This window comes from Callorhinchus milii, unplaced genomic scaffold, assembly GCF_018977255.1.
Source record: "Callorhinchus milii isolate IMCB2004 unplaced genomic scaffold, IMCB_Cmil_1.0 Scaffold20, whole genome shotgun sequence".
NCBI classification, from domain to species: Eukaryota; Metazoa; Chordata; class Chondrichthyes; order Chimaeriformes; family Callorhinchidae; genus Callorhinchus; species Callorhinchus milii.
In genome coordinates this window covers 3,538,727-3,564,298 of record NW_024704761.1, presented here as the reverse complement: position 1 = coordinate 3,564,298, position 25,572 = coordinate 3,538,727, and the positions used below count along the sequence as shown (strand labels likewise).

Sequence of the window (25,572 nt, the reverse complement as noted above, 5' to 3'; positions counted from 1 at the left end):
TCGGGGCAAAACCTTGGGCAAGATTCCTTCCTCCACGCGTAGGAACCCATTTGTTAAGTCGATTGGCAGATCGCTTTCTGGGGGTAATAATCCCTCTAAAAAATAATAATTTGATCATTTAGTCCACAACAGTTTGTGGGACGTTACCTTGCGCGATCGGCTGCCGCGTTTCGCCCACAAAATACACAGTCACTCCACTTTACAATATATTCTGCGAAGCGCTTTGAGACGTCTGGACGACGTGATAAGGCGCTACATCTTATACACGACGTTGGGAAGAACAGGGAGAATGGGATTACAGTACAGAGCTCCGGAGAGGAGAAGGCTACAGACTAGATGATTGCACACCATCGACTGCAATATAAATGCAGATGCATTCTACCAATCCTCACTGGACACCGAAACGCTCCAACACACAATTATTCTTCCTTGAAAATGAATAAGCACAAGTCGTTTCATATAATGCAACAGTCACGGGCAAATGGATTTATTCAGTGCTTGCTAGTCTGTTTGAGTGACTGAGGTGAATGGAAGGACATTTATGCAAATGCGAAAATCAGAATGTAATTTTGTTTGTTTATTTATTTCTAAATACCGGTGACTAAATCGACCGGTGTAACACATTCATTTGGAGACGTAATTTCAGGTGATGCACAAAATCTAACAAAACTATAAATTATTCTAACTGATCCCGTTTCCCAAACAAACTTTGGGTATTTAGAAAGCTCACAATGCAGTTCACCTCCTGGCTGTTTGTGGGAACGTCGCGGTGCACAAATTGGCTGCAGCGTTCGCCTGCAAAATACACAGTTACTACACTTTGCGGTGAGTCCTCTGGAGCACTTTGAGATACCTTGACTCCGTGATAAATAATATTAATACTGATGATAATTCTCGAATTTGATACAGCACCATACCCTGTCGTTGAGACATCTCAAAGGGCTTCACAGGATATATTGTAAAGTGGATTCACTGTATTTTGTGGGAGAAATATATGTATCTATATAATCTATATATAATAATGACATTATTATATCTAATGCAAGGGTTACTGGAACAAGATCACAAGGCCATGAGATTGGTTTGGTGATGGTGGTGGTGGTGGTGGTTGTTGTTGTTGTTGATAGGAGTGGAGGAGGAGGAGGTGAGGGGAGAAGCACAAATGCTTAGGCGCTGTTAAACTTTTCAATCGCTTTCCGTTTCCTCTGGTTCCCTGGACAGAAATGATCACCGAAAACAGGCGACGTCGGCAATTATTAAAAAAAGAACATTTCACAGCGTTACCAGTGGATTAAGTCATTTGCATAACTTGATGTGTTACAAAGAGCTGCAATCAAGGGCAGCGGGAGGTTCTGACGAGAAGTGTCACAGCGGGTTTACTGCACCAACGAAGGCAGCCGTACACCCTGTCACATCAAAAGCTTAACTAACAAGGACGCGCAGAACGCTGTTGCTTACAGGTGTTGGAGGCACTTGAACTAATAATAATAATAACAACAATAATCATAATAACAAACCAAAGTTACTTGATTTGGGGTCGGCCGGATGGATGTCTGACACGTGCAGACATCACCGTGCTTAAGAATAACCAAACCAAACCTAGATTTTCCATGCATCCCATCTACACACGGAAATCCCAGAGATAGATTGTTGGACTGGAATGCATATACTCTCTCTCTCTCTCTCTCTCTCTCTCTCTCTCTCTCTCTCTCTCCCCCGAGAGGGACACATCCTACTTACCTAATTCCGGGAAAGTATCAGGTGCAGGTCAGCAAAAGCCAAGGCTTGGGGACTGCTGGAGTCTAACCAGTTAAAACGGTATAGCTTGCCATCGATAGCGCTGTGTGGCAAGCTTTCTCCGTTGCTTGTGCAGCCAGGACCACCCTAGCTGTTCCGACGTTGGCTTGCAGCGTTAACAGGAGCTGAGTGGGATGATTCCCTGCCCCTCGTGCCAACCGAAGCTACAACTGGTTGACATATGAAAGCCAAAACAGACGCTCTCATAATATCAGCACAAGACCAAGCTATTATTACCCTGTATTATGGAAATAAGATCTTAAAAAGAAAACATTGATCCAAAACGTCATCACGTCCAGCTCTAGCACCGTCAGAGTATCTGATTCGACCATAACAACAGAGCTAAATATATTCACTGGACAATTTAAAAACACTTTGAAAAAGGCCGACTGTTATGAACATCAGCCGGAAAAACTTGACACCAAACAATAACATCACAACAATCTGAGATTTACAAAGTACAAGCAGACAGAACACTAATCTGTCACAGATCAGATATTATCATGAACCAAATGGATTGTACATGTAGTATAATTGATATGGCTATCCCGAGTGATTATGATTGATGTAAGAAATAAGGAACTAGAGAAGGTATATCAATCTACAAATTGAATGCCGACGTACATATAAAATGTGGCAGGCGGTGTAAAACATAGTTCCTATAATCATCCGGTGCAACTGAACTGTTAATAAGACTATTCAGAAATGGCTCGATAATAATAATAATAATAATAATATTCCTTGCATTTGATATTGCGCCTTATCACGTCTTGGAGACGCCTCAAAGCGCTTCACACAATATACTGTAAAGTGAATTGACTGTATACTTTATGGGTGACAAGATACCTGGTGAGCAAAATGTCCACCTCCTGCAGAAAGTAGCTATGTTAGGAAGTTCAAACCGACTAAGAAAAGTAAGATCCACTGATATATAACACTCCCCCTTAGCACTGTATTGGACAGTTAGTCTACTAAACTATTTCAGATCGCAGAGGCTCAAGCCAATCTTTGTGAGCATTAAAAACCTTTTCCGTTTGATACAATGTCCAATAGCGCCAGAAACATCCCCAAAGCACTTCAGACAATGGTTTATAAGCAAATGTAATTTTGTTGATGTTGTTTACTTTGATTGTTGTTAGAATAACGAAAGGAGACAGCTCATCAGTAACTGTCCCCCGAACAGCGATGGGATAAATCACCAGTTCGCATGAGGAGGTGTTTCTTTCTAATCAAAGTTGGACCCCTGTTAATTTTTAAGAATCCTCTGGAAAAATTTACACAGCGCCTTACACACGGCCGGAGGATGTCTCGAAGCGCTTCACACCTTCTAACAATAATAATATCAATAATAATAATCCTTGCATTTGACACAGGGCCTTATCACATCTTTGAGACGTCTCAAAGCGCTTCACAGAATATATTATAAAATAAGTTGACTGTGTGTTTTGTGGGCCAAACACAAAATTTACTGTAAGCATTGTGACTGTGTATTTTGTAGGCAAACGCAACAACCAATCCCCCAAGTGTTTGGGGGATTGTTGTCCAGGACACCGGGACAGAGGAACCTCCCTTCTCTTTTCGAATAGTGGGATCTTTAACGTCCAACCTGAACAGGCAGATGGGACCTCGGTTTATCGATGGCAGTACCTCCGACACCTCTGATGGCAGTACACTCTGTACCCAAAGCACCTGCAGCGGAGCATCCGACAAGACTACGTGAGTTAAAAAAAATCCCTCGGGGCTTTAACCTTCTGACCCAGAGGTGAGTTTGCAACCCACTGAGCCAGGCTGGTAGCTAATGCCGTGATCAGTGGAGTTTCTACATTGATTTGCATTAAACTGCAATTAAAATGGCAAATCTTCAGAGTTCACATGATCTGTCACATACCATAACAGTTTAACACAGCACTATGCTAGGAATTTGAACTTCAAAGGTTAGACCCAGGGAAGACAATTGAAGCTTTGGCTGGTATTTGGGCCCAACGCTTTGGACTCAAAATGTCAGCCAGAGGAGATCAGACATGCTTGCTGCTGGAGGAAGCCCGATTGAGAATTATAAAAATATTTTAACTCCTGGATTCTGTGACAAACCCCCTTTGCTTACGATGCAATACATAGTTACGTTTACACATCACCCTTCACGTCAGGAGAACTTTCCACGGCTCCAATTATTATTATAATAATAATTCTTGCATTTGATTATAGCGCCTTATGAGACATCTCAAAGCGTTTCGCAGAATATCTTGTTAAGTGGATTGACCGAGTACAGAGTTTACAGAGCTAACGTACAGGATATTACCAAAATTCCCAGACTTGATCCCTAAACCTGCGTCTGACATATCTTGTCAGCTCACATCCTGGCCTGGACAACAAGGCAACAAGATTTTCTCGTGATTAAGCGACCGGTTTCGTTTTTTTCTCTCCTCCCTCCCCCTCCAGCACTGGGGACCAGTCATGGGGATCGCATTTCCCCGTCTACATATGAAGTGGGTCGAGTTGAATGAAGCCCTCAGATCTCCCTGATGGCTTTTGTGCTCGTTGTGACACTGAGTTCACAACAGTAATAACGAGCAATCTGCTAAGTGAGATCTGCTTTACAATCACAGCTTCCCAGCACACTTCACACTGCTACACTGCGAGAGCCAGGACACAACCTTGTCCCACTGACCTATCGTGCTGCATTAGATGCGTTATCAAGTATCTGTTTATCAAAGCAGAAGGCTGCCTCCTTTATTTAGGGTAATATTCCACAGAAGCCGTACAGACAATTGCCAGAGATTAACTCTGCTCCGTGGTGTTTACCCTTCAAGGTCGGGTGAGACATAGTCAAATGCTCCAGGACGCACGGCGCGATACGGTTTGCGGTCACACAGCGACGTCTTTCGCTCCCGAAGCGCTTCGCAAGCTCATTTCTAGCGCTCCGAGACACTACCCTCGTGAAGGGCGCTGGATAACTGCAAGCTGTTGTTGTTGTTTCTAACACCTGCTACGCAATCGCCAACCAAGTGCTGAGCGCCGAAATGCCAAACATCTGCACGTCGGAGTTGAGGGCAAACGTTACTCCTTTAACGTGGTGAAGCCGGCCGGGTCAGTCAGCCTTTTATTTTGAATTTGACCATTTAAAAAAAACGGTTTGTCTCTTACCTCCTCGCTGTCCAGAGGTCCAGTGGCCTGCCACGGTAAGCGTGAAAGAAAACGGGAATAATAACTATCTGGGGCTCATTATGTGACGTCAGCCTGGCTTAGTGGGTCGGGCACTCTCTCGCCTCTGAGTCAGAAGTTTAAGGGTACAAACCCCCATGTTGGGACTTGGAATCACATCGTCTAAGATGATGCTCCAATGCAGGGCTGGGAGTGTGCTGCATTTTCGGAGGTCAAGTTAAACCGAGGTTTCCCGTTTTGCCTGTTCAGCTGGACGTTAAAGATCCCATGGCGCTAATCGAAAAGCCCGGGGAGTTTCTCTCTCCCGGTGTCCTGGCCAACAATCCCCCACATAAAATTGGTCGCTCGCTCCATGGCTGTTTGTGGGACACTGCAGAAACTGCAGAAAAACATGACACAACTCTACAACCGACCGTCAGTCCTTTGTGTGTTGTGCTCCTGATCCCAGCCCTCAGGGTCAGTGGAGCACGGCTTCTATTGAACTGAGTGTCATCAATCCTGGAAATGAGATTGAATGAAACCCTTTCCTCTCTTTCTCCCCACTCTCCCCCCACCCCCACCCTCTCCTCTGCACATCCCAATACACACAGATTTGCTATTTTTCTGTACAATGCAGTAGCTTCTCCCTGCACCATCACTAAAAGACGGAGCAAAAAGAAATAGCACCACAATAGAGGTATACCAAGACTGTTATAGTTTCACCCACAAAATCCACAGTTAATCCACGTTGCAGTATATTCTGTGAGACGTTTTGAGATGTCTCAGTGACGTGATGAGGCGCTGTATCAAATGCAAGGATTATTTTCAAGTGCAAGGATTAATATCATGATTACATTTTTGATACAGCGCCTTTCATTCACGTGCGGAGGACAACACAAAGCGCTTCACAGGATGTACAGCAAAGTGGACCGATTGCACATGTCGTGGGCGAACGCAGCAGGAATGCGGAAAGAATTTCTGTGTAATGAAGAGGTACAATTCCATCACACACGCACGCACACCCTCATGCACGCACACACACACACACCCGCTCAGTCACACACTGACGCGCAAACACACACATGCTCACGCGCACACACACACACATACACACCTTCAAGCACACCTACGCACACCCTCGTGCACACACACACTCACTCACACACTGACGCGCAAACACACACATCCTCATGCGCACCCTCACACTCACGCAAACCCTCACGCTCACACACACACACACACGTCCTCACACCCCTAGACAAACAGCTTCCATTTCAGAGTCCTTCACCAGCCAGCACAGTCTCTCCCAAAACACCACCGCAGACAGCTCAGAGGAGCATTAGTATTCTCCATTGACTGTCAGACTGTAATGGAGATGTTTGATGGCAGGCACAATGTGTAACTCAAGCTGCTTTGTTTTGCTCTCAGCTGATTTCCCCATTTTTCCAAACGTCGCAAAACATCTCCATCTCTCGGCTCCTCTAACCTCTAATGCGCTGAGCACAATCGCAAAATACCCTGCGGGAAATAAAACTCGGGGACTCAAACTACCGCCCGACTCTCCGCGAAGGGATTCACAGATATTCCCGCCGGATTCCCATCTTTGAGATTGAAATTTGCAGCACGGAACAGTCACTCAATCCACGACGGTTTGTGGGGCGCTGCCGGGCGCAATTGGCTGCCACGTTTCGCCCACAAAATATACAGTCAATTCACTTTTGTTTATCCTGTGAAGCGCTTCGAGGCTTCTCGAAGACGTGCTAACGCGCTGTATCAAAATGCAAGGATTATTATTATTATTTTATTTTAAATAAATCGGCCAAGAGCTCTCCTACCAGCACTGTGCTGGGGGTTGGTGGGGGGGATGATCCCTGTACTTGGCTCAGACCAACAACCTTCTGGCCCAGAGTCGAGAGTGAGATAGAGAGACAGAGGGAAAGAGAGAGTGAGAGATAGAGAGAGAGCACCCCCCACAAACCCCCCCCACCGACTGAGCCAAGCTGTTGACACACGTGAGCATAATCCTACTGATTCCAGCAAACTCCTGATAACTCGTCGCTTCAAGGGGAAAGAGTCCGAGTGACCAGTTATCCAGAAGGTCGAGTTAACCCTATGTATAAAATCCATAAATAAATGCAGCCGGGATATTGACAACATGGAAAAAAAAATAAAGACCACATGCAAAATGTAATGGGTAATTGGGAGACATTCCAAGGCAGTGATCTGATCGTGGAGATCAGATGCTATCATAATAAACCCCAAGTGGCTAATCCTCAATATTCAAAACTAACGTTTAATTGTGGTCTTGAAATTACTCCCTTCTCTCGATCACACAAAACTCCTGATAACTCGTCGCTCCGAGGGAAAAGCGTTCGAGTCGTGAGTTATCTGGAATGGCGAGTTAGGCGTGCGGATAAATGCATAAATATATGTGGCCGGGACGCCGACAGGGTTGGTGGTCGTGACGATGAAGCCAAGGTTGAGTTATCAGGAGTTTATTGTATTTATAACAATATACTGGAATTTTTTTGTTTAAATCTTTTATCTCCACCTCATCCCTCCTCCTCCGCCTCGCAACAGTTTCACTAGTGGAGGTTCTGAATATATTAGGTACATCTATATATATATATATATATATATACACACACAGTACACATGGGATCCTGAAACACAGTGGTTAGAGTACTCGCTTCGATAGCGAGAGGACCTGTGTTCGATTCTCATGTAGGGTAAAACCTTAGGCAAGTTTCCTTACTCCACACGCCTCGGATTACCTAGCAGCAAGTAGGAACCCGGTTGTTAGGCGATTGGTGGATCCTTTTCCGGGGGTAACAATTCCCCAAATTGAGGTTACTCAACCCGCGACGTTTGTGAGAAGCTGCCGTGCGCGATTGACTGCTGCGTTTCGCCCACAAAATACACAGTCAATCCACTTTACAGTAAGTTCCGTGAAGCGCTTTAGGGCATCTCAAGAATGTGATAAGGAGCTATACCAAATGCAAGGATTATTATTATTATTATTATAATATTTCAGTGCGAGTCTGTGGCTACTTCCCACCGCCAAGTGCATTCATAGTTTGAGTGGTCAGAACATCACATCACAGCAGGGGAGAGACACGCTGTATAAAATCTCTGCCTCCCCCCCACCCTCAGGCTGCCTCTGACTAGCAGCGAGCTCAGTGGAAAGTCACCACTGAGGGATCGGGCCAATTAAGCCCCACAGACATCTTTTTCTAACATGTAGCAATCCAGATAAACACCCTTTGCACAACAACAACATGGGATTGCTGCCGGGTTTAGGCATAATCCGGATCAAGCGACGTTCCCTCTCCAATTGTTGCGATGTCCTTTTTTTTTCCCAGGGGGGGGAAAAAAAAGCTCAACAAATGGGTCTCAGCCATTGACTGTCAGTAAATATTTAAACAGGTATAATGAGAGTATTAGGACGTGGAAGCAAGAGAGCACGGACAACAATTTGATCTTCAACGTCCACCCGAAGAGGCAGACGGGACCTTGGTTTAACATCTCACGCGAAGGACGGCACCTCCAACAATGCAGCACACCCCCAGTGCTGCGTTGGAGTGTCAGCTTAGATGATGTGATTCCAAATCCCGACGTGGAGGCTCGAACCCACAACCTTTTGACTCAGAGGCGAGTAGAACCACCGACTGAGCCAGGCTGACACACGCTGACTGAAGGGTGTGGTGGGGAGCGAGAGAGAAGCAGGGAGTGCCAGGGAATATGGGCGTAATGACTGAATCTTGGCCACTGATCGTGGTGGGGAGGAGGCGGAATATGCAGCAGGCCTGCATGGAAGCAAATGCAATGATAACTTTGAGGATTATAACTTGCACAGCTGACAGTGCCAGCTTCAGCCTTTCCCCGTTGCCAATACAACATAGGTAGCATTGACTTCAAAAGCCTCTTTCGTGGAAGATTAATTTCTGCCTGATTTACCTGTGTGGATTTTTTTTGTGTCTATTGCTGGTACGGATCCCATAAAACATGCCCTAAATAAAATTCGTACCACTGAAATGAGATCCGAATCTTATCTCATGAAGCATTAGATCTTATGTGTCAGTCTGACTCAGTGGTAGGGCTCTCGCCTCTGAGTCAGAAGGTTGTGGGTTCAAGCCCCCACGTCAGAATCACACAGTCTAAGCTTTCACTCAACAGGGGTGTTGCATTGTTGGAGATGCCGTCCTTCGGATGAGACGTTAAACCAAATCCCCATCTGCCCATTCAGTTGGACGTTAAAGATCCCGTGGTGCTATACGATAAGAGATGGGAGTTTCTCTCTCCTGGTGTCTTGGCCAAAAATTCCCCGAATAAAATTGGCCACTCACTCCATGGCTGTTTGTGACATTGCTGTGCAAAGTGGGTTGACTGGCTTCGCCCGCAAAATACGCCATCAACCCACTTTGCCATTTGCGATGTTAGAGTAACATGTTTACCATATTACTTGACTACAATTCCATGCGTTTCCTTTACGCACACTGAACCAGATTCAACCCAGAATCAAAGTCCCTAAACGGAAAGAGATCAATGAGGCTTATTGTGACAGTTCACACTCGATTTTCACTGTCATTTTCGTGTCTGTTTGATTACGGGTACAATCACTCACTTGTCACCTTTCACCATTGCGTCAAAGCGGCAAATAAAGAGACTTAAGAAAATCTAATCGTGAGTATTCGAAAACCTGTGAGTTCCCCGGAAATGGCATTATTATTTTTTTTAAAACATCCTAGAGCTATGATAGCCAAAGTTTTTTTTATATTTGCCCAAGGAATTGGAACATGAATAACCTTGTGCCACCGCCTTCAATACAGTTCTGAGAACATGCTGGAGCTGGCAGACGGTAGTTGGAATGCATGGAATTCCCAGCTTGGTTTGGAAACTCTTAAGCGTGGTGATGGGTCTCCACATGCGTCTTGTGGCTGACCATGTGTGCAAAAAAAACATTTTGAGTCTCTATAAAGAATGGAACATCAATGAATTTCCTTCAAAATGCAGAACAAAGATCAAAGTGCTGGATCCACTACTTCCATCATAAAGGAGATCAATGGTGTGCTGATCTGAGCAGTTGTGTTTGTGCTATACCCTCAAGAGTCAAGAGATTGATTGTGAACATGAGACCAGTGACAGTGGGGCAATGGTGACAATGGAGACTTGAAGTAATAATAATAATAATAATCCTTGCATTTGATCGTGTCTTTGAAACGTCTCAAAGCGCTTCACAGAATATAATGTAGAGCGAATTGACTGCATATTTTATGGGTGACACCCGGCAGCCAATGGCGCACAGCTGCGTCCCACAAACAGTCGTGGATTGAGTGACCAATTATTTAATTTTTTTTAAAAGGGATTATTACCCCAGGAAAAGCGATCCACCAATCGACTAACAACCAGGTTCCTCCGTACTGCTAGATAAAGAGAGGCTTGTGGCTTAAGGAAACTTGCCTAAGGTTTCACTCGCTTGCGAGGTCCTCTCGTGTACTCTAACCAGTACTCTACAGATGCAAAGATTATTATGATATTGTTATTATCCTACTGTTCTCCCATTATGGGCTGTTTCCTTAATGAGTTGAACATCCTGACCTCTCCTTGGTGACCTATTCCAGCTGTTGACACATCCCCGTGTCCGTACTCAACACAGTAAAATAAGTCACGGTGACTGGAGCAATACACAGCAAATTGATTTGAATTCGACCTTCAAAGTTTACAGATGACAAAGACTGTAATCACTTTTGTTAACAGCAACATGCACAAATAAAAGTGCCTATCAATGGCACAAATAGCTGGTCAAACTCCAGCAGTTAGCCCAACGCACACTCTGGGGTCCCCAAGCCTTGGTTCCTGCCAACCTGTGCCTAATATGGATTAAGTAAGATGGCTGCGTCCCTCTAAGGAGAGACTGCGCATTCAATTCCTACAATTCCATGTGTAGGTGGAATTCTCAGTTTGCTTTGGATACTCTTAAGGATGGTGATGGGTTTCCGCATGTGTCAGACACCCAGCTGACCCCCCACCCACCAAAAAAAATGCTTTAACAAGCCTGTTCTTGAAGGGCTGATAGCATTTTCTCCGTGAGCGTGGAACATGCAATATTGCTCACAACTCACAGCTGCTGGCATTTTAACACAGCAGAGTTAACAGCCAAAAATATATATATGCGTCAGTCGTACTTGCAAAGAACTTCACTTGCGACTGGAATTAGATGCAAAGCGGAGGCTTTAAACCTTATTGGCATCTTGACAAGGTAATGGAATTAGAAGCACATCTGATTCATGCTGCAAGGAGATTCTTGAGAGGATGGTTCCTGATTCATCATTAAAGCTTACACAGATATTCCTCAATAGTTATTAATGCACATACTGTTATTATTAATAACGGTAATAATCCTTACATTTGATAGAATGCCTTATCACATCATTGGGAAGGTTGTGGGTTCAAGCCCCACATTGGGACTAGGAATCACATCATCTAAACTGAAGCTCCAATGCAGTGCTGGGGTGGGGGGGGGGTATTACACTGATAGAGGTGACGTTCTTCAGATGAGACATTAAACCGAGGACCAGTCTGCCTGTTCAGGTGGACGTTAAAGATCCCGCGGCGCTATTCGAAGAGAGTTTCTCTCTCCCGGTGTCCTGGCCGACAACCCCTCCCCACCCAAATAAAAATTGATCATTCAGTTCACTTTCATGTGGGACGTCGCTGTGTGCAAACCGGCTGCCCACAAAACCACACGGTTCCTCCATCTTACAGTAAACCCTGTGAAGCGCTTTGAAGCGTTCTCCTGACGTGAAAGGGCGCTATATCAAATGCAAGGATTATTACTGATGAGAAGATTTACCCCGAGCTTCTTTTGTGAGGGGGGCAAAAAGAAAATGGAAGCGTAGCTAATCCTCCAGACACACACACACACACACACAGTGACAGTGGGATGTGGGTGGTGGGGTGGTGGGGGGGAGTGGGTGAGGAAAGCACCTGCTATACAGTAACAGCAAAAGCTAACGTTATGGATGAGATTGTAATGACAGCACAGCCAAAAAAACAACACACACACAGCCTTGACTTGCAACTAACTACGTGCCTTGCCTTGCAAACTGACTAGGCAAAGGCCCCAAACTCCCAGCAAGGTTTAGGAGAGAGAGAGAAAAAAAAAGGGAAAGAGAGAGAAGAGAGAGAAATGCCAGAGAGGAGGCAACAGGGAATGATGTCATTGCTGTGTGCTGGCTGGTACAGTATGTCTAACACTGCCTGAGGGATGCGGTAGAAAAATGCACCTTTATTGCAGACTTGTCTTTAATCACAGCCTCTATCAACGCTGCTTTCTTCCCCCCCCACCCCCACCCCCCACCTCCAAATCCCACTGAGATGCTATCGAATCCCACACGAGGAATTGTTATTCATACTCATAATTATTATTATGGTGAGGGTTGGGGGTTGCAAATGCAAAACAAAATCAATTGGGTTAAAAAAAAATGCAGTTATCTCAATGAAATTAAATACAAATGCATGGTTTTTTTTTTGCAGGGGGTGGGGGGTGGAATGGGGGGGTGGGGGAGCAGGACATATACTCTTGCAGATGCATTTCTTTTTATTTTCTCTCTCTCCCTCAAAAAAAAAGCATTCTTGGACTCCTTGCTATTCGGTTATCCGTTATCTTTTTTTTCCTTATTATTATTTTATTTTTTAAAAAAGCGATCGTTTAGTATTGAAGCGCACGTTTTGTTAGGGAGAGGGGGGGGGGAAACAGCAAAGAAAATAAAAGACAGAATCTCATTCACACAATCCCCCCTCTCCCTCCCTCCTCCTCCTTCCTCCATCCCTCCTCCTCTCTTTGGCGATGGAAAAATTAAATGGAAACAAGTGATTGCAACCCATTAATCATCAGTGGATAAACTCGCAGTGCCCCATACACGAGAGATGTGTTTGGTTATAGCCCATGATATCTGCATGTGCCCCATCCTCTCCCTCTTTACCCCCTCTCTTTCTCTCTCCCCCATCTCTCTCTCTCTCTCTCTCTCTCTCCCTCTCTCTCCCCCCCCAACCACCACCAGTGAAACATCGCAAACAGCGAGTTGTTTTATTTGGGAAACTATTTGTAAATAATTGATTGCACACAATTTGATAGAAACACGAACACGCAATGTGGGAAGGAGATGATCTGTGTTTCACGCATCGGATCTAACGTCGGCCGCCAATAGCCAAGTCTTTTAACCCCATCTTTGCATCAGTGGTCCTCAAACAGCTGTGAGCTGGGGAGGGAGGGGAGGGGAGGGGGAGACAGAGAGAGAGAGAGAGGGGGGGGGGTAAGAGAGAGAGAAAAAAGGGGGAGAGAGACAGAGAGGAAATGGGGCAAACAGAGAGAGATGGGGGAGAGAGGGAAAGAGGAAATATTGAGAGAAGGGAGACAGAGAGAAGTGAGGGGGTGGGGAGTGGGGGGGCACAGAGGAATGGGGGGGTTGGGGGGAGGAGGGAGGGAGAGAGAGAGAAAGGGGGAGGGAGAGAAAATGGGGCAGACAGAGAGAGATGGGGAGAGAGAGAGAGAGAGGGGGGGAGAGGGAAGGAGGGATTAGAGAGATAGAGAAGGGGGGAAATAGAGAGAGGTGGTGGTGGGGGGGAGAGACAGGGACTGACAGAGAGAGAGATGGGGGGGAGAAAGGGAAGGAGGAAATACAGGGGGGGGGAGAAATGGAGAGAGGGGTGAAGAGAGAGAGGTGAGTGGTGGGGGGGGGGGAGATAACGACTGACAGAAAGAGAGATGGGGAGAGAGAGAAGGAAGAGGGGAAATATATATATAGAGAGAGAGGGGGGGGGGGGGGGGTTGGTTAACCATCAGCTGACAGATGTGGGAAATCGCTTCCAAATCAAAACAATGCACATTTTCGCATTCGATACGATAGTTTCCCTTTAGTGTATATTATTTCTCTCGTTTCCCCCCATCTTCTCTCTCCTGTCTCTTTCTCCCCCACTCCCTCCCCCCTCCCCGCAGCCACACTCAAGCCCTGTGTGTGAGTGTGAGTGTGTGTGTGTGTGAGTGTGAATGTGTGCCAAACGCATTTTTGGTGTCAATATTAATTTGCATTCCTGCATCTTCCCCCACACCCCCCCACCCCAACCCCACCACCCCCCCCCCCCCACACACACACACACAAAACACTCCACGTACACCTCCAAACCATCCTCCCTAACCCCCCATCCCCCCCATCCCACTGTTTAAAGACCAGAATGTGCTTCCAACCCCCCAACCCCCCCCAACCCACCCCTCACCCACATAGCCATCATTTCAAACCGTCCATAAAGACCCCCCCCCCATAAAAAACACACACACACACACAGGAAAGGGACCATCACATAAAGGGTTAAGTTGCGGCACTCAGAGACAGGTACCCGTTATTGTTATCATTATCATCATTAGGGTTATTTGACCAGAGGACGTTCATTTTTTTCTCTCTCTCTGATAGAAATATACATGTGTGTGTGTGTGTGTGTATATATATATATATAAATATAAATATAGGACAATTGCTCAGACAACAGAGGTACAAAGGAGAAGAAAATAATTGAGCAACGAATCTGAACTGCAAGAAAAAAAACACACATATATATATATATATATATATATAGTCCACACAAAGAACACACACACACAAAATACATAGGTGTTGTAGATATATATGCACACAATATAAGAACACACACACATATATATATGCACACAATATAAGAACACACACACACACATATATATATATGCACACAATGTAAGAACACACACACACACACATATATATATATGCACACAATATAAGAACACACACACACACATATATATATGCACACAATATAAGAACACACACACACACATATATATATGCACACAATATAAGAACACACACACACACACATATATATGCACACGTACAAAAACACCTCTCTCTCTCTCTCTCTCTACCCACACACACTATATATATATATATCATCTCTCACATATTAAATATTATATCATATCTCTCTCATGTTCATGTATAATTCTCTCCTGTACTCACCGGGGTCGAAGTGGGAGCTGAAACCTTGGCTGATATTGCAGAGCACAGAGATGAGGAACAGTCTCGCCGATAAATAACACGTCCTCATTTTGCGGATAAAATAAATAATTTATATATAGAATGCAATATCGTATAACTATTTTTTTTCCCCCCAATTCATATATGTCGTTGTTTTTTTTTCTCTCTCCCCCTCTCTCTCTCTCTCTCTCTCTCTCTCGCGGGGGGTTTCAAATGAGCCTCTGTCTGTCTTTCTCTCTGTTCTCTGTAACCTTTTTCCTATATATAATATATCTTTTTTTTTAGAAATAAAAAGGGTATCTTTTTTCGGGGTTAAAATAAACCCGATCTCTCTCTCTGATTTTTTTTCCCCCCAATGAATATTTTTAAGGGTATTTTGTTGCGGGTTATAAAATGAGCCTCTTTTGTCGCTCTCTCTCTCTCTCTCTCCTCTCTCTCTCTCTGTGATCGTTTTCTCTGTATATATTTTTTAAAAAAACAATACAATATGTTTAAGGTATTTTTCTTGAGGGTTAACAGAAGCCCCTGTCTGTCTGTCCGTCTGTCTGTCGGTGTGTCGGTGTGTCTGTCGGTGTGTCTCTGTCTCTCTCTGTGTCTGTCAGGCTGTGTGTCTGTGTCTGTGTCAGGCTGTGTGTGTGTGTGTGTGTGTGTCAGGCTGTGTCTCTGTGTGTGTGTGTGTCTGTGTGTGTGTGTGTCTCTGTGTGTGTGTGTGTCAGGCTGTGTGTGTGTGTGTCTGTGTCAGGCTGTGTCTCTGTGTGTGTGTGTGTCTATGTGTGTGTGTGTGTCTGTGTCAGGCTGTGTCTCTGTGTGTGTGTGTGTCTATGTGTGTGTGTGTCTATGTGTGTGTGTGTGTCTATGTGTGTGTGTCAGGCTGTGTCTCTGTGTGTGTGTGTGTGTGTCTGTGTGTGTGTGTGTCTGTGTGTGTGTGTCTCAGGCTGTGTCTCTCTGTGTGTGTGTGTCTGTGTGTGTGTGTGTCTCTGTGTGTGTGTGTGTCTCAGGCTGTGTCTCTCTGTGTGTGTGTGTCTGTGTGTGTGTGTGTCTCTGTGTGTGTGTGTGTGTCTCAGGCTGTGCGCTGGTATTCAGGCTGAGATGTGCCTGTGTCTCTCTGTGTCTCTGTCTCTCTGTGTGTGTCTGTGTGTGTGTCTCTGTGTCTCTGTGTGTGTCTCTGTGTGTCTGTGTCTCTGTCTCCCTCTGTGTCTCTGTCTGTGTGTGTGTGTGTCTCTGTGTGTGTGTCTGTCTCCCTGTGTGTGTGTGTGTGTGTGTCTGTCTCCCTGTCTGTGTGTGTCTGTCTCCCTGAATGTGTCTGTGTGTGTGTCTGTCTCCCTGTGTGTGTGTGTCTGCCTGTCTCCCTGTGTGTGTGTGTGTGTGTGTGTCTGTCTCCCTGTGTGTGTGTGTGTCTGTCTCCCTGTCTGTGTCTGTGTGTCTGTCTCCCTGTGTGTGTGTGTGTGTGTGTCTGTCTCCCTGTCTGTGTCTGTGTGTCTGTCTCCTTGTGTGTGTCTGTGTGTGTCTGTGTGTGTGTGTCTGTCTCCTTGTGTGTGTCTGTGTGTGTCTGTCTCCCTGTCTGTGTGTGTGTCTGTCTCCCTGTCTGTGTGTGTGTCTGTCTCCCTGTCTGTGTGTGTGTGTGTGTGTGTGTGTGTGTGTGTCTGTCTCCCTGTCTGTGTGTATCTGTCTCCTTGTGTGTGTGTGTGTGTGTGTGTCTGTCTCCTGTCTGTGTGTGTGTGTGTGTGTCTGTCTCCCTGTCTGTGTGTCTGTGTCTGTGTGTGTGTGTGTGTGTGTGTGCAGAGCGCCGCTCAGCCGCTGTGCCCTCGGGCCGCCGGTGTGTGAGTGCCCGCGGCTCCTCCGCCTCTCACTGCCGCTGCCCCACTGGGCACCGAGTGCGCCTCCGCCTCCTCCTCCGCCACCGCCACCGCCACCGCCACCCGCCGCTCCATCAGCCGCCGCTCCAGCTGCCGCAACCGGGAGCCCAGCGCTGCTACTGCCAGTCCAGCTACTGCCAGCCCTGCCCAGCCACTGCCAGCCCAGCCCTGCCCAGCCCAGCCCAGCCCAGCTACTGCCAGCCCTGCCCAGCCACTGCCAGCCCTGCCCAGCCCTGCCCAGCCCAGCCCAGCCACTGCCAGCCCTGCCCAGCCCAGCCCAGCCACTGCCAGTCCAGCCCAGCTACTGCCAGCCCAGCCCTGCCCTGCCCAGCTACTGCCAGTCCAACCCAGCCACTGCCAGCCCAGCCCTGCCCTGCCCAGCTACTGCCAGCCCTGCCCAGCCACTGCCAGCCCAGTCCTGCCCAGCCCAGCTACTGCCAGTCCAGCTACTGCCAGCCCTGTCCAGCCCTGCCACTGCCAGCCCTGCCCAGCCCTGCCCAGCCCACCTACTGCCAGTCCAGCTACTGCCAGCCCTGCCCAGCCCTGCCACTGCCAGCCCTGCCCAGCCCAGCTACTGCCAGCCCTGCTACTGCCAGCCCTGCCCAGCCCAGCCCAGCTACTGCCAGCCCAGCCCAGCCACTGCCAGCCCAGCCCAGCCACTGCCAGCCCAGCCCAGCCCTGCCCTGCCCAGCCACTGCCAGCCCAGCCCAGCCACTGCCAGCCCTGCCCAGCCCAGCCCAGCCCTGCCACTGCCAGCCCTGCCCAGCCCTGCCCAGCCACTGCCAGCCCTGCCCAGCCCAGCCCAGCTACTGCCAACCCAGCCCAGCCCAGCTACTGCCAGCCCTGCCCAGTCCTGCCCAGCCCAGCTACTGCCAGCCCAGCTACTGCCAGTCCAGCTACTGCCAGCCCAGCCACTGCCAGCCCTGCCCAGCCCAGCTACTGCCAGCCCTGCCCTGCCCAGCCCTGCCCTGCCCAGCGCTGCTACTGCCAGCCCTGCCCAGCTACTGCCAGCCCAGCTACTGCCAGCCCAGCCCAGCCACTGCCAGCCCTACCCAGCTACTGCCAGCCCAGCTACTGCCAGCCCAGCCCAGCCACTGCCAGCCCTGCCCAGCTACTGCCAGCCCAGCTACTGCCAGCCCAGCCCAGCCCAGCTACTGCCAGCCCAGCCCAGCCCAGCCACTGCCAGCCCAGCCCAGCTACTGCCAGCCCAGCCCAGCTACTGCCAGCCCTGCCCAGCCCAGCCCAGCTACTGCCAGCCCTGCCCAGCCCAGCCCAGCTACTGCCAACCATGCCCAGCCCAGCCCAGCCCAGCTACTGCCAGCCCAGCCCAGCGCAGCTACTGCCAGCCCAGCCCAGCTACTGCCAGTCCAGCCCAGCTACTGCCAGCCCAGCCCAGCTACTGCTAGCCCAGCTACTGCCAGCCCAGCCCAGCCCAGCTACTGCCAGCCCAGCCCAGCTACTGCCAGCCCAGCTACTGCCAGTCCAGCCCAGCCCAGCTACTGCCAGCCCAGCTACTGCCAGCCCAACCCAGCCCAGCTACTGCCAGCCCAGCCCAGCCCAGCCACTGCCAGCCCAGCAACAGCCACTGCCAGCCCAGCCCAGCCCAGCCACTGCCAGCCCAGCCCAGCCCAGCAACAGCTACTGCCAGGCCAGCCCAGCCCAGCTACTGCCAGCCCAGCCCAGCCACTGCCAGCCCAGACCAGCCCATCCCGCAACAGCCACTGCCAGCCCAGCCCAGCTACTGCCAGCCCTGCCCAGCCCAGCCCAACTACTGCCAGCCCAGCCCTGCCCAGCCCAGCTACTGCCAGTCCAGCCCGCAACAGCTACTGCCAGCCCATCCCAGCCCGCAACAGCTACTGCCAGCCCAGCCCGCAACAGCTACTGCCAGCCCAGCCCGCAACAGCTACTGCCCGCCCAGCCCGCAACAGCTACTGCCCGCCCAGCCCGCAACAGCTACTGCTAGCCCAGCCCAGCCCAGTCCAGCCCAGCCCAGCCCGCAACAGCTACTGCCAGCCCAGCCCGCAACAGCTACTGCCAGCCCATCCCAGCCCGCAGCAGCTACTGCCAGCCCAGCCCGCAACAGCTACTGCCAGCCTCTGCCAAGCGCCATCTTCCCCACTGGCTGGGAGAGAGGGAGTGTATGTGTGTGTGTGTGTGTGTGAGAGAGAGAGAGAGAGAGAGAGAGGGAGGGAGGGAGAGAGGGAGGGAGAGGGCGAGAGAGCCAAGAAGGGAGGGCATCTGCCCAGGCGTCCAGCACCAACCGTACCCTCCTATAGCGCGAGTACCTGACCCCCTGCCCAGGTGTGCAGCACCAGGTATTGGGTGGGCCGTCCCAGGTGACAATCCCACGCGCCAGCACAACAGTGACGGCAACTAGCACCTGTCACACCGTGTCGCGCCCGTAACATTTATTTTTCTCGCGACATCTTTTTCTGCTCTCCGGCGAAAGCCTCGGAAACAAACCGTGAGGAACCAGGATTTGTTTGTTTGTCCCTCAGCAGCCTCTGCCCTTCCGTCTACCTACCTACCTACCCCCACCTTCCCCCCCCCCCACCACCATCTGATCTGCCCCTCTCACCCCGGCCCTTACCCCCGTCCCTCCCTCCGCACCTTCGAGCCTGTCACCCACTCATTTCTCAGCACCGCTAAAACCCACTTGAAACCGACCACCTGCTCCCTCGACCCCCATCCCTACCCCACTGCTTACCTCCCAGCTCCACCTCCTTGCCCCTCTACTCACAGACATCATAAATCTCTCCTTGTGCTCTGGTACTGTTCCCACCCCATTAAAAACCGCCATCATTACTCCTATCCTTAAAAAAAACCTTCCCACGACCCATCTCTACTCTCAAACTATCACTCCATCTCCAACCTCCCTTTCCTCTCCAAGGTCCTGGAATGAGTTGTTGCTTCCCAGCTTTGCTCCTTCCTCTCCCGCCATTCCCTTCTCGAACCCCTCCAATCGGGTTTCCGTGCCGCCCACAGTACAGAAACCGCCCTGGTCAAAGTGACAAATGACATTCTGTCCATCTGGGATCAGGGCTCCCTCTGCCTCCTCGTCCTCCTTGACCTCTCTGCTGCCTTCGACACCGTCGAACACTCTATCCTCATCCACCACCTCTCCTCTCACCTCAATCTTCACGGCTCTGTCCTTGACTGGTTTAGATTGTACCTCTCACACGGCCTCCACTTCATCTCCACAAACGGTTTCTCCTCCAGCCCCAGCATCGTCTCGTGTGGCGTTCCTCAGGGCTCTGTCCTTGGTCCCCTCCTCTTCAATGTGCTCCCTCTTGGTGACATCATCCCCAGACATGGGGTCCACTTCCACAAGTATGCGGATGACACCAAACTCTACCTCTCTGACTCCAGGATCACTGCTGTTCTGACAGAATGTCTGTCAGGCATCAAGTCCTGGATGAGAGCTAACTTTCTTCTGTTGAATGTCAACAAGACCGAGGCTCTCCTGATTGGCTCCTGTCAGTGCCTCCTCACCTCAGGCGCTGACACCATCACCATCCATGGTTGCACACTCCACCTTACTAAGCCAGTCTGGAACCTTGGGATCTTGTTTGATCGCCAACTATCCTTTCTACCCCACATCCATGCCATGACCCGCTCTGCCTTCCATCACCTCTGCAGCGTCGCCCGGCTCCGCCATTGTCTCACACCACAGGCCGCCGAAACCCTCATACACGCATTCAGTATATCGAGGCTTGACTATGCAAACTCCTTGCTTGTCGGCCTCCCCAACTCCTCCCTCTATAGGCTGCAGATCATCTGGAACTCTGCAGCCCATGTCCTTCCCCGGACCAGGCTCCATGACCTATCACCCCCATCCTCGCCCGTCTCCACTGCCTTCCCATCACACAGAGGATATAGTTTAAGATCCTGGTCCTCACCTAAACAGCCCTCCATGGTCTTGCTCCCCCTACCTCTGTGACCTTCTAACCCCTTACCATCACGCCCACTCCAATCGACTAACAACAATCGACTAACACACTCCTAATAATAATCCCTCCAAAAACAAAAACAATAATAAATTGGTCATTTTCAATCTACGACTGTTTGTGGGACATTGCTGTGCGCAATTGGCTGCCGCGTTCGCCCACAAATATACAGTCAATTCACTTTACAGTATGTTCTGTGAAGCACTTTGGGACGTCCTCCCGACGTGAAAAGCGCTATATCAAATGCAAGGATTATTATTATTATTATTATTATTAACGGGGTTCCTACTTACCGCTAGGTAAACAGAGGCGAGTGGAGTAAGGAATCTTAGCCTAAGATTTCACCCAGCCCAGAAATCGAACGTGGTTCCTCTCTTACAAGGTGAATGCTCTAACCATTACACTACAGGACTCCAAGTTGGCCTGAGTCAAGGTTCCTCTTCACTTTCCCCAGGATGTGCCTTAGTCATCAGCCTCAGAAGACCATCTCCCCTCTATCTTGGTATCTGCCATTTTCATTTTCCACACAAACCATCTTTTCAGAACGCGCTCATGCTTTCAGCCACTGCACCCCAAAACTCTAGAACTCTCTCCCTCAATCCCTCCGCCTTACCCCCTCCTTCCCCATTTTCAGCTCACACCTCAAGACCTTCCTCTTTGACCTTGTCTATGGTCATCTCTCCCCAGCTCCGCCACTGTTAAGCAATGTGATACACTATCCTGCATGAACAACAACAACAACAACAACAAGATTTCATTTATAGAGCGCCTTTCACGTCGGGAGGACGTCCCGCGCTCTATAAAAGCGAGTTCTTGTTTTTGATAGGACGTTCTTCCAACTTGAAAGGGTTGACATAAATCTGTATGAACCGTATTCTAGTGTGGGATCAAATGGGCTGAAAGGTCTTCTTCTTCTGAACTTGTCCTATGATCTTGTGATCTTCGACAGTGAATTTCTACGCACGGATCCCAGTTCACCATTGCCAGTAAATGAATGTTTGCTCGGACAGATTAAATGTCTTGATATACACTGCAATATTTTACCTTGGTGAAAATGTAAATGGCAACGTGTCACCACACTGAGAATAATGGATTGTTTACAAGCCAACGATCCAACCAAGGGACACAAGTCACCTCTTAAACCCCGAGAGAGAAACTCAAGCCGGGTATCGCTGATGGTCTGAACGCTGTGATAAAGGCCACGGAGGCAATTTAATTCGGTTAGGGGCCTTTTATATTCAATGGCAACAGCTCATGTGGCAGCTGGTGATGCTCAGCTATGCTAGGCAAACCTTCATTAAGAAGATTTCTGATTGTGTCTAATTTCCGCGTGTTTAGTGAGCAATCACTGACAACTCAGCATTACAAGATCTACTACATCAGCCATTAAGCCCCGAAGCTCTGGAACTCCCTGCCTCAATCCCGCCACCTTACACCCTCTGTATCTATCTATTAATCCCACTTCAAGATCTACCTCTTCAACCCCTCCACCCTATGGTCGCCTGGCCCTAGCCCTTCAACTTTGTTTGGCAGCCAACCCAACCATCATGTAGCGCTTCGAGATGCAGTCCTGCTTGAAGGGCACTGTATAAATACAAGTTGTTGTTGTTTTTGTACCTGTCCAGTGACCACAGGAGCACAGATGTGACATATGGGTCAGTTGGATAGGTACAACAACATTTAATGATGCGATTGGTGGTGGGAGATCTCCTGGCAAGCACAGAGGATCAGAGCTAAACGTATCCCATGTACAGCTTCCTCTGCTGTGTCTCCTCACCATTGCCTGATATAAGGGGGCATCAGGGGTATGAGATGACACACTGAGATCTTAATCCATGCTATCTCAATGTCTTGGCTATTTAGAACGGTGTGTTTCGTGCCACTGTTAGAATTTACAAGGCAGAGTTAATCATTGGGATGAGGGGGGGAAATTATTAATAAATAATCCTCATGTTGGATAACATTGAAATAACATTGTCATCTCATAACATTGACACCACACCAAGTGCTCCACTGGAGAATTGCTGTCAAGTGCACTGACTGTGTATTTTGTAGTCAAAGCGCAGAAGGCAATTTGCGCACAGCAACGTCCCACAACCAGCCGTCAGTTTGAACGATCAATTTATGTGGAGATGCTTTGACCAGGACACCAGGAGAAATTCCCTTCTCTTTTCGAATAGCATCACGGGAACCTACAACATCTTCCTGCACACGCAGGCCCCTCTAAACCTCTACGTTTCAAACACTTAGCAAAATGACAACCTGTGTCAAACTCCAGCAGTGCTCTCAACAAGAGTGTATTATCCACTCTGCTAAATTTTTATTGGATTGAGATTATTGTGCCAATTACACTGATGGGTGATCTAATTAATCTTTGTAAGAGTGAATTTCACTCTGATCAACTGGTTCCAGTTTCACTAAGTGACACACGGGTACTGTTATAAACTGTCATTCATGCAGACTTCATAATGAATGCCTGCGTGGGGGAGAAAGGAATAGAGAGATCTAGGAGAGGGGAACAGGAGGGGTAGAGACTCAGCACAGAATAGCTGATTAGTTGAAAGGTGCCATGTCAACATAGATTGTTCCACTGCTCTTGCAAATAAGTGGAGTCCCGTAGGGTAGTGGTTAGCATGCTCGCCTCGCAAGCGAAAGGACCCATTCGATTACCAGGTGGGGCAAAACCTTAGGCAGGTTTCCTTACCCCACACGTCTTAGTTTACCAACAGTAAGTAGGAGCCTGGTTGTTGGTCGATTGATGGATTGCTTTCCGGGGGTAATAATTCCTCCAAAAGAAAAAAAATGTGGTCAATGAATCCACAACTATTTGTGGGATGCTGCTGTGCCAATTGGCTGCCGCATTTCACCCACAAAATGCACAGTCATTCTACTTTACAGTATAATCTGTGAAGTGCTTTGAGACGTCTCAACAACCTGATGAGGCGCTATATCAAATGCAAGGATTATTATTAGTCCTTGATGTTGACACTGAAAGGGGAATGACACACATTCTCACCTGTCGCTCATTGAATTCCAAGGCTCAGCACAGCCGCACAATTCAAAGTACATTAAACCTGTCAGCTTGAGAGCTGCTTAAGTCTTTCATTCTAGTACTTATGTCCTGAGGACAAACAAATCATTTTCTTTCTTGTTTGTTTCTGAGAACTTGTGGAACAGGTTCCTTGATAGACAGTTGAGTTGAAATAGGAAGCGTTGATTCTTTCAAACACAATTTAGATAGTTTTCTTTTATGAAATAACATTGTGGAGTATAGTACATAGGTAGTTCGGGACATATGTGCACGAGACTGCCAGGAAGATGGCAGGTGAACTAGATAGACCTTGGTCTTTCTTTCGTCTAGCATTTCTTACATTCTTATGATAAGACTCTATATCAAATGCAAGGATTATTACTATATCAAATGCAAGGGTTATTATTTATCTTTCAGTGGGGTTTGACTGTAACCTTTCTTGATTGCTAAGCCACACTTAACTACAGTCATAGTCCTGTTTGAGGTGGGAGGTGGGGGAACCTTGTTTGAGTATTTTCCCTAATATAAACCATCCCTGTCCCTTTTTTGTTTAATGAGTGTGCCTTTCAATGGCGCTATTTGAAAAGGAACCATTCAAAAAGAGAAGAGTTTCTCCCAGGGTCCTGACTGACAATCCCCCAGATAAAATTGGTGTTTCACTTCACAGCTGTTTGGGACATCGCTGTGCACAAATTGCAAAATACACAGTCACTACACTTCACATTTCGAAGGAAGAGCTGGATCAAATTATAAATTAGGTCACAGTTTTTCTCAAAGCGATACTCCTTTTTCAAACAGTCATCTCTCTCCATCAGCGCGATTGAGGGAAGTAAAGTGATTCAAATATCTAGGGAAAGAGTTTCAGATGAAACATTTAAAATGCATTGCATTTGGCAACTAAATTATTTACAGTCAGTATTTAGCGGTTTCGTGTTTCTCTTTCTCCATAAAAGAGATGGAAAATTATTGCAGCCCGCTCTATAAATAACTTGCTCAGTGGACTCTCCTTTGGCTTTCAAACAATGGGGACGTTTTGCAGGGAAACCCAATGAAAACTGGCTCAAAGTCCCAAAGTGGGACTTGAACCCATGACCTTCTGACCAAAAGATAGAGACCAGAGCCTTAATATTAATAATTCTTGTATTTGACATAGCACCTAATTACTGCTGGGTAAACAGAGGCATGTGGAGCAAGGAAACTTGCTTAAGGTTTAACGCTGCCTGGGAATCGAACCCAGGTCTTATCGCTTGCGAGGCGAGTGCCTTAATCACTATGCTATGGGAGTCTTGTATGCAACAAAGGAACGTTGTCAAGCTTCAGATTTTGAGTTTTATTTAAAGGGATTTGGGGGGGAAATAAGCAATTCTGGAATCCAAGAATAACTTGCCCAGCCCACCATCTGACTCATGTGTGAGTGCTACAGTACCAACTGAGACAAGTTGCCACTAGCAAATCTGACATACAACGTGCTATTATCCGTGATCACATCCATTTCATTTGCAAGTTATTTTCTCCACTACCCCTCGCCAATCTTTGCCTTGTCTCTGTCTACTTAGCAGTAAATAGGAACCTGGTTGTTAGTCGATCAGTGGATCACTTTCCGGGGGTAAAAATCCCTTAAATAAAAATGTTAAAAAATTTACAATATATTCTGTGAAGCACTTTGAGACATTTTAACGACGTGATAAGGTGCTATATCAAGTGCAGGGATTATGGTTATTATTAGT

General features: G+C 47.9%; 1 protein-coding gene across 1 annotated transcript in view; it reads right to left on the bottom strand.

Annotated features, from left to right (window-relative positions):
* Positions 1–15,141, bottom strand: part of LOC103175736 (serine/threonine-protein kinase LMTK1) — a 50,223-nt gene extending 35,082 nt beyond the window's left edge. Inside the window, exon 1 of the mRNA XM_042342561.1 lies at positions 14,994–15,141. Within this exon, the coding sequence (XP_042198495.1) occupies positions 14,994–15,081 (88 nt within the window). The 5' untranslated portion in view covers positions 15,082–15,141. The remainder of the gene's footprint in view (positions 1–14,993) is intronic.
* Positions 15,142–25,572: the final 10,431 nt, after the last annotated feature.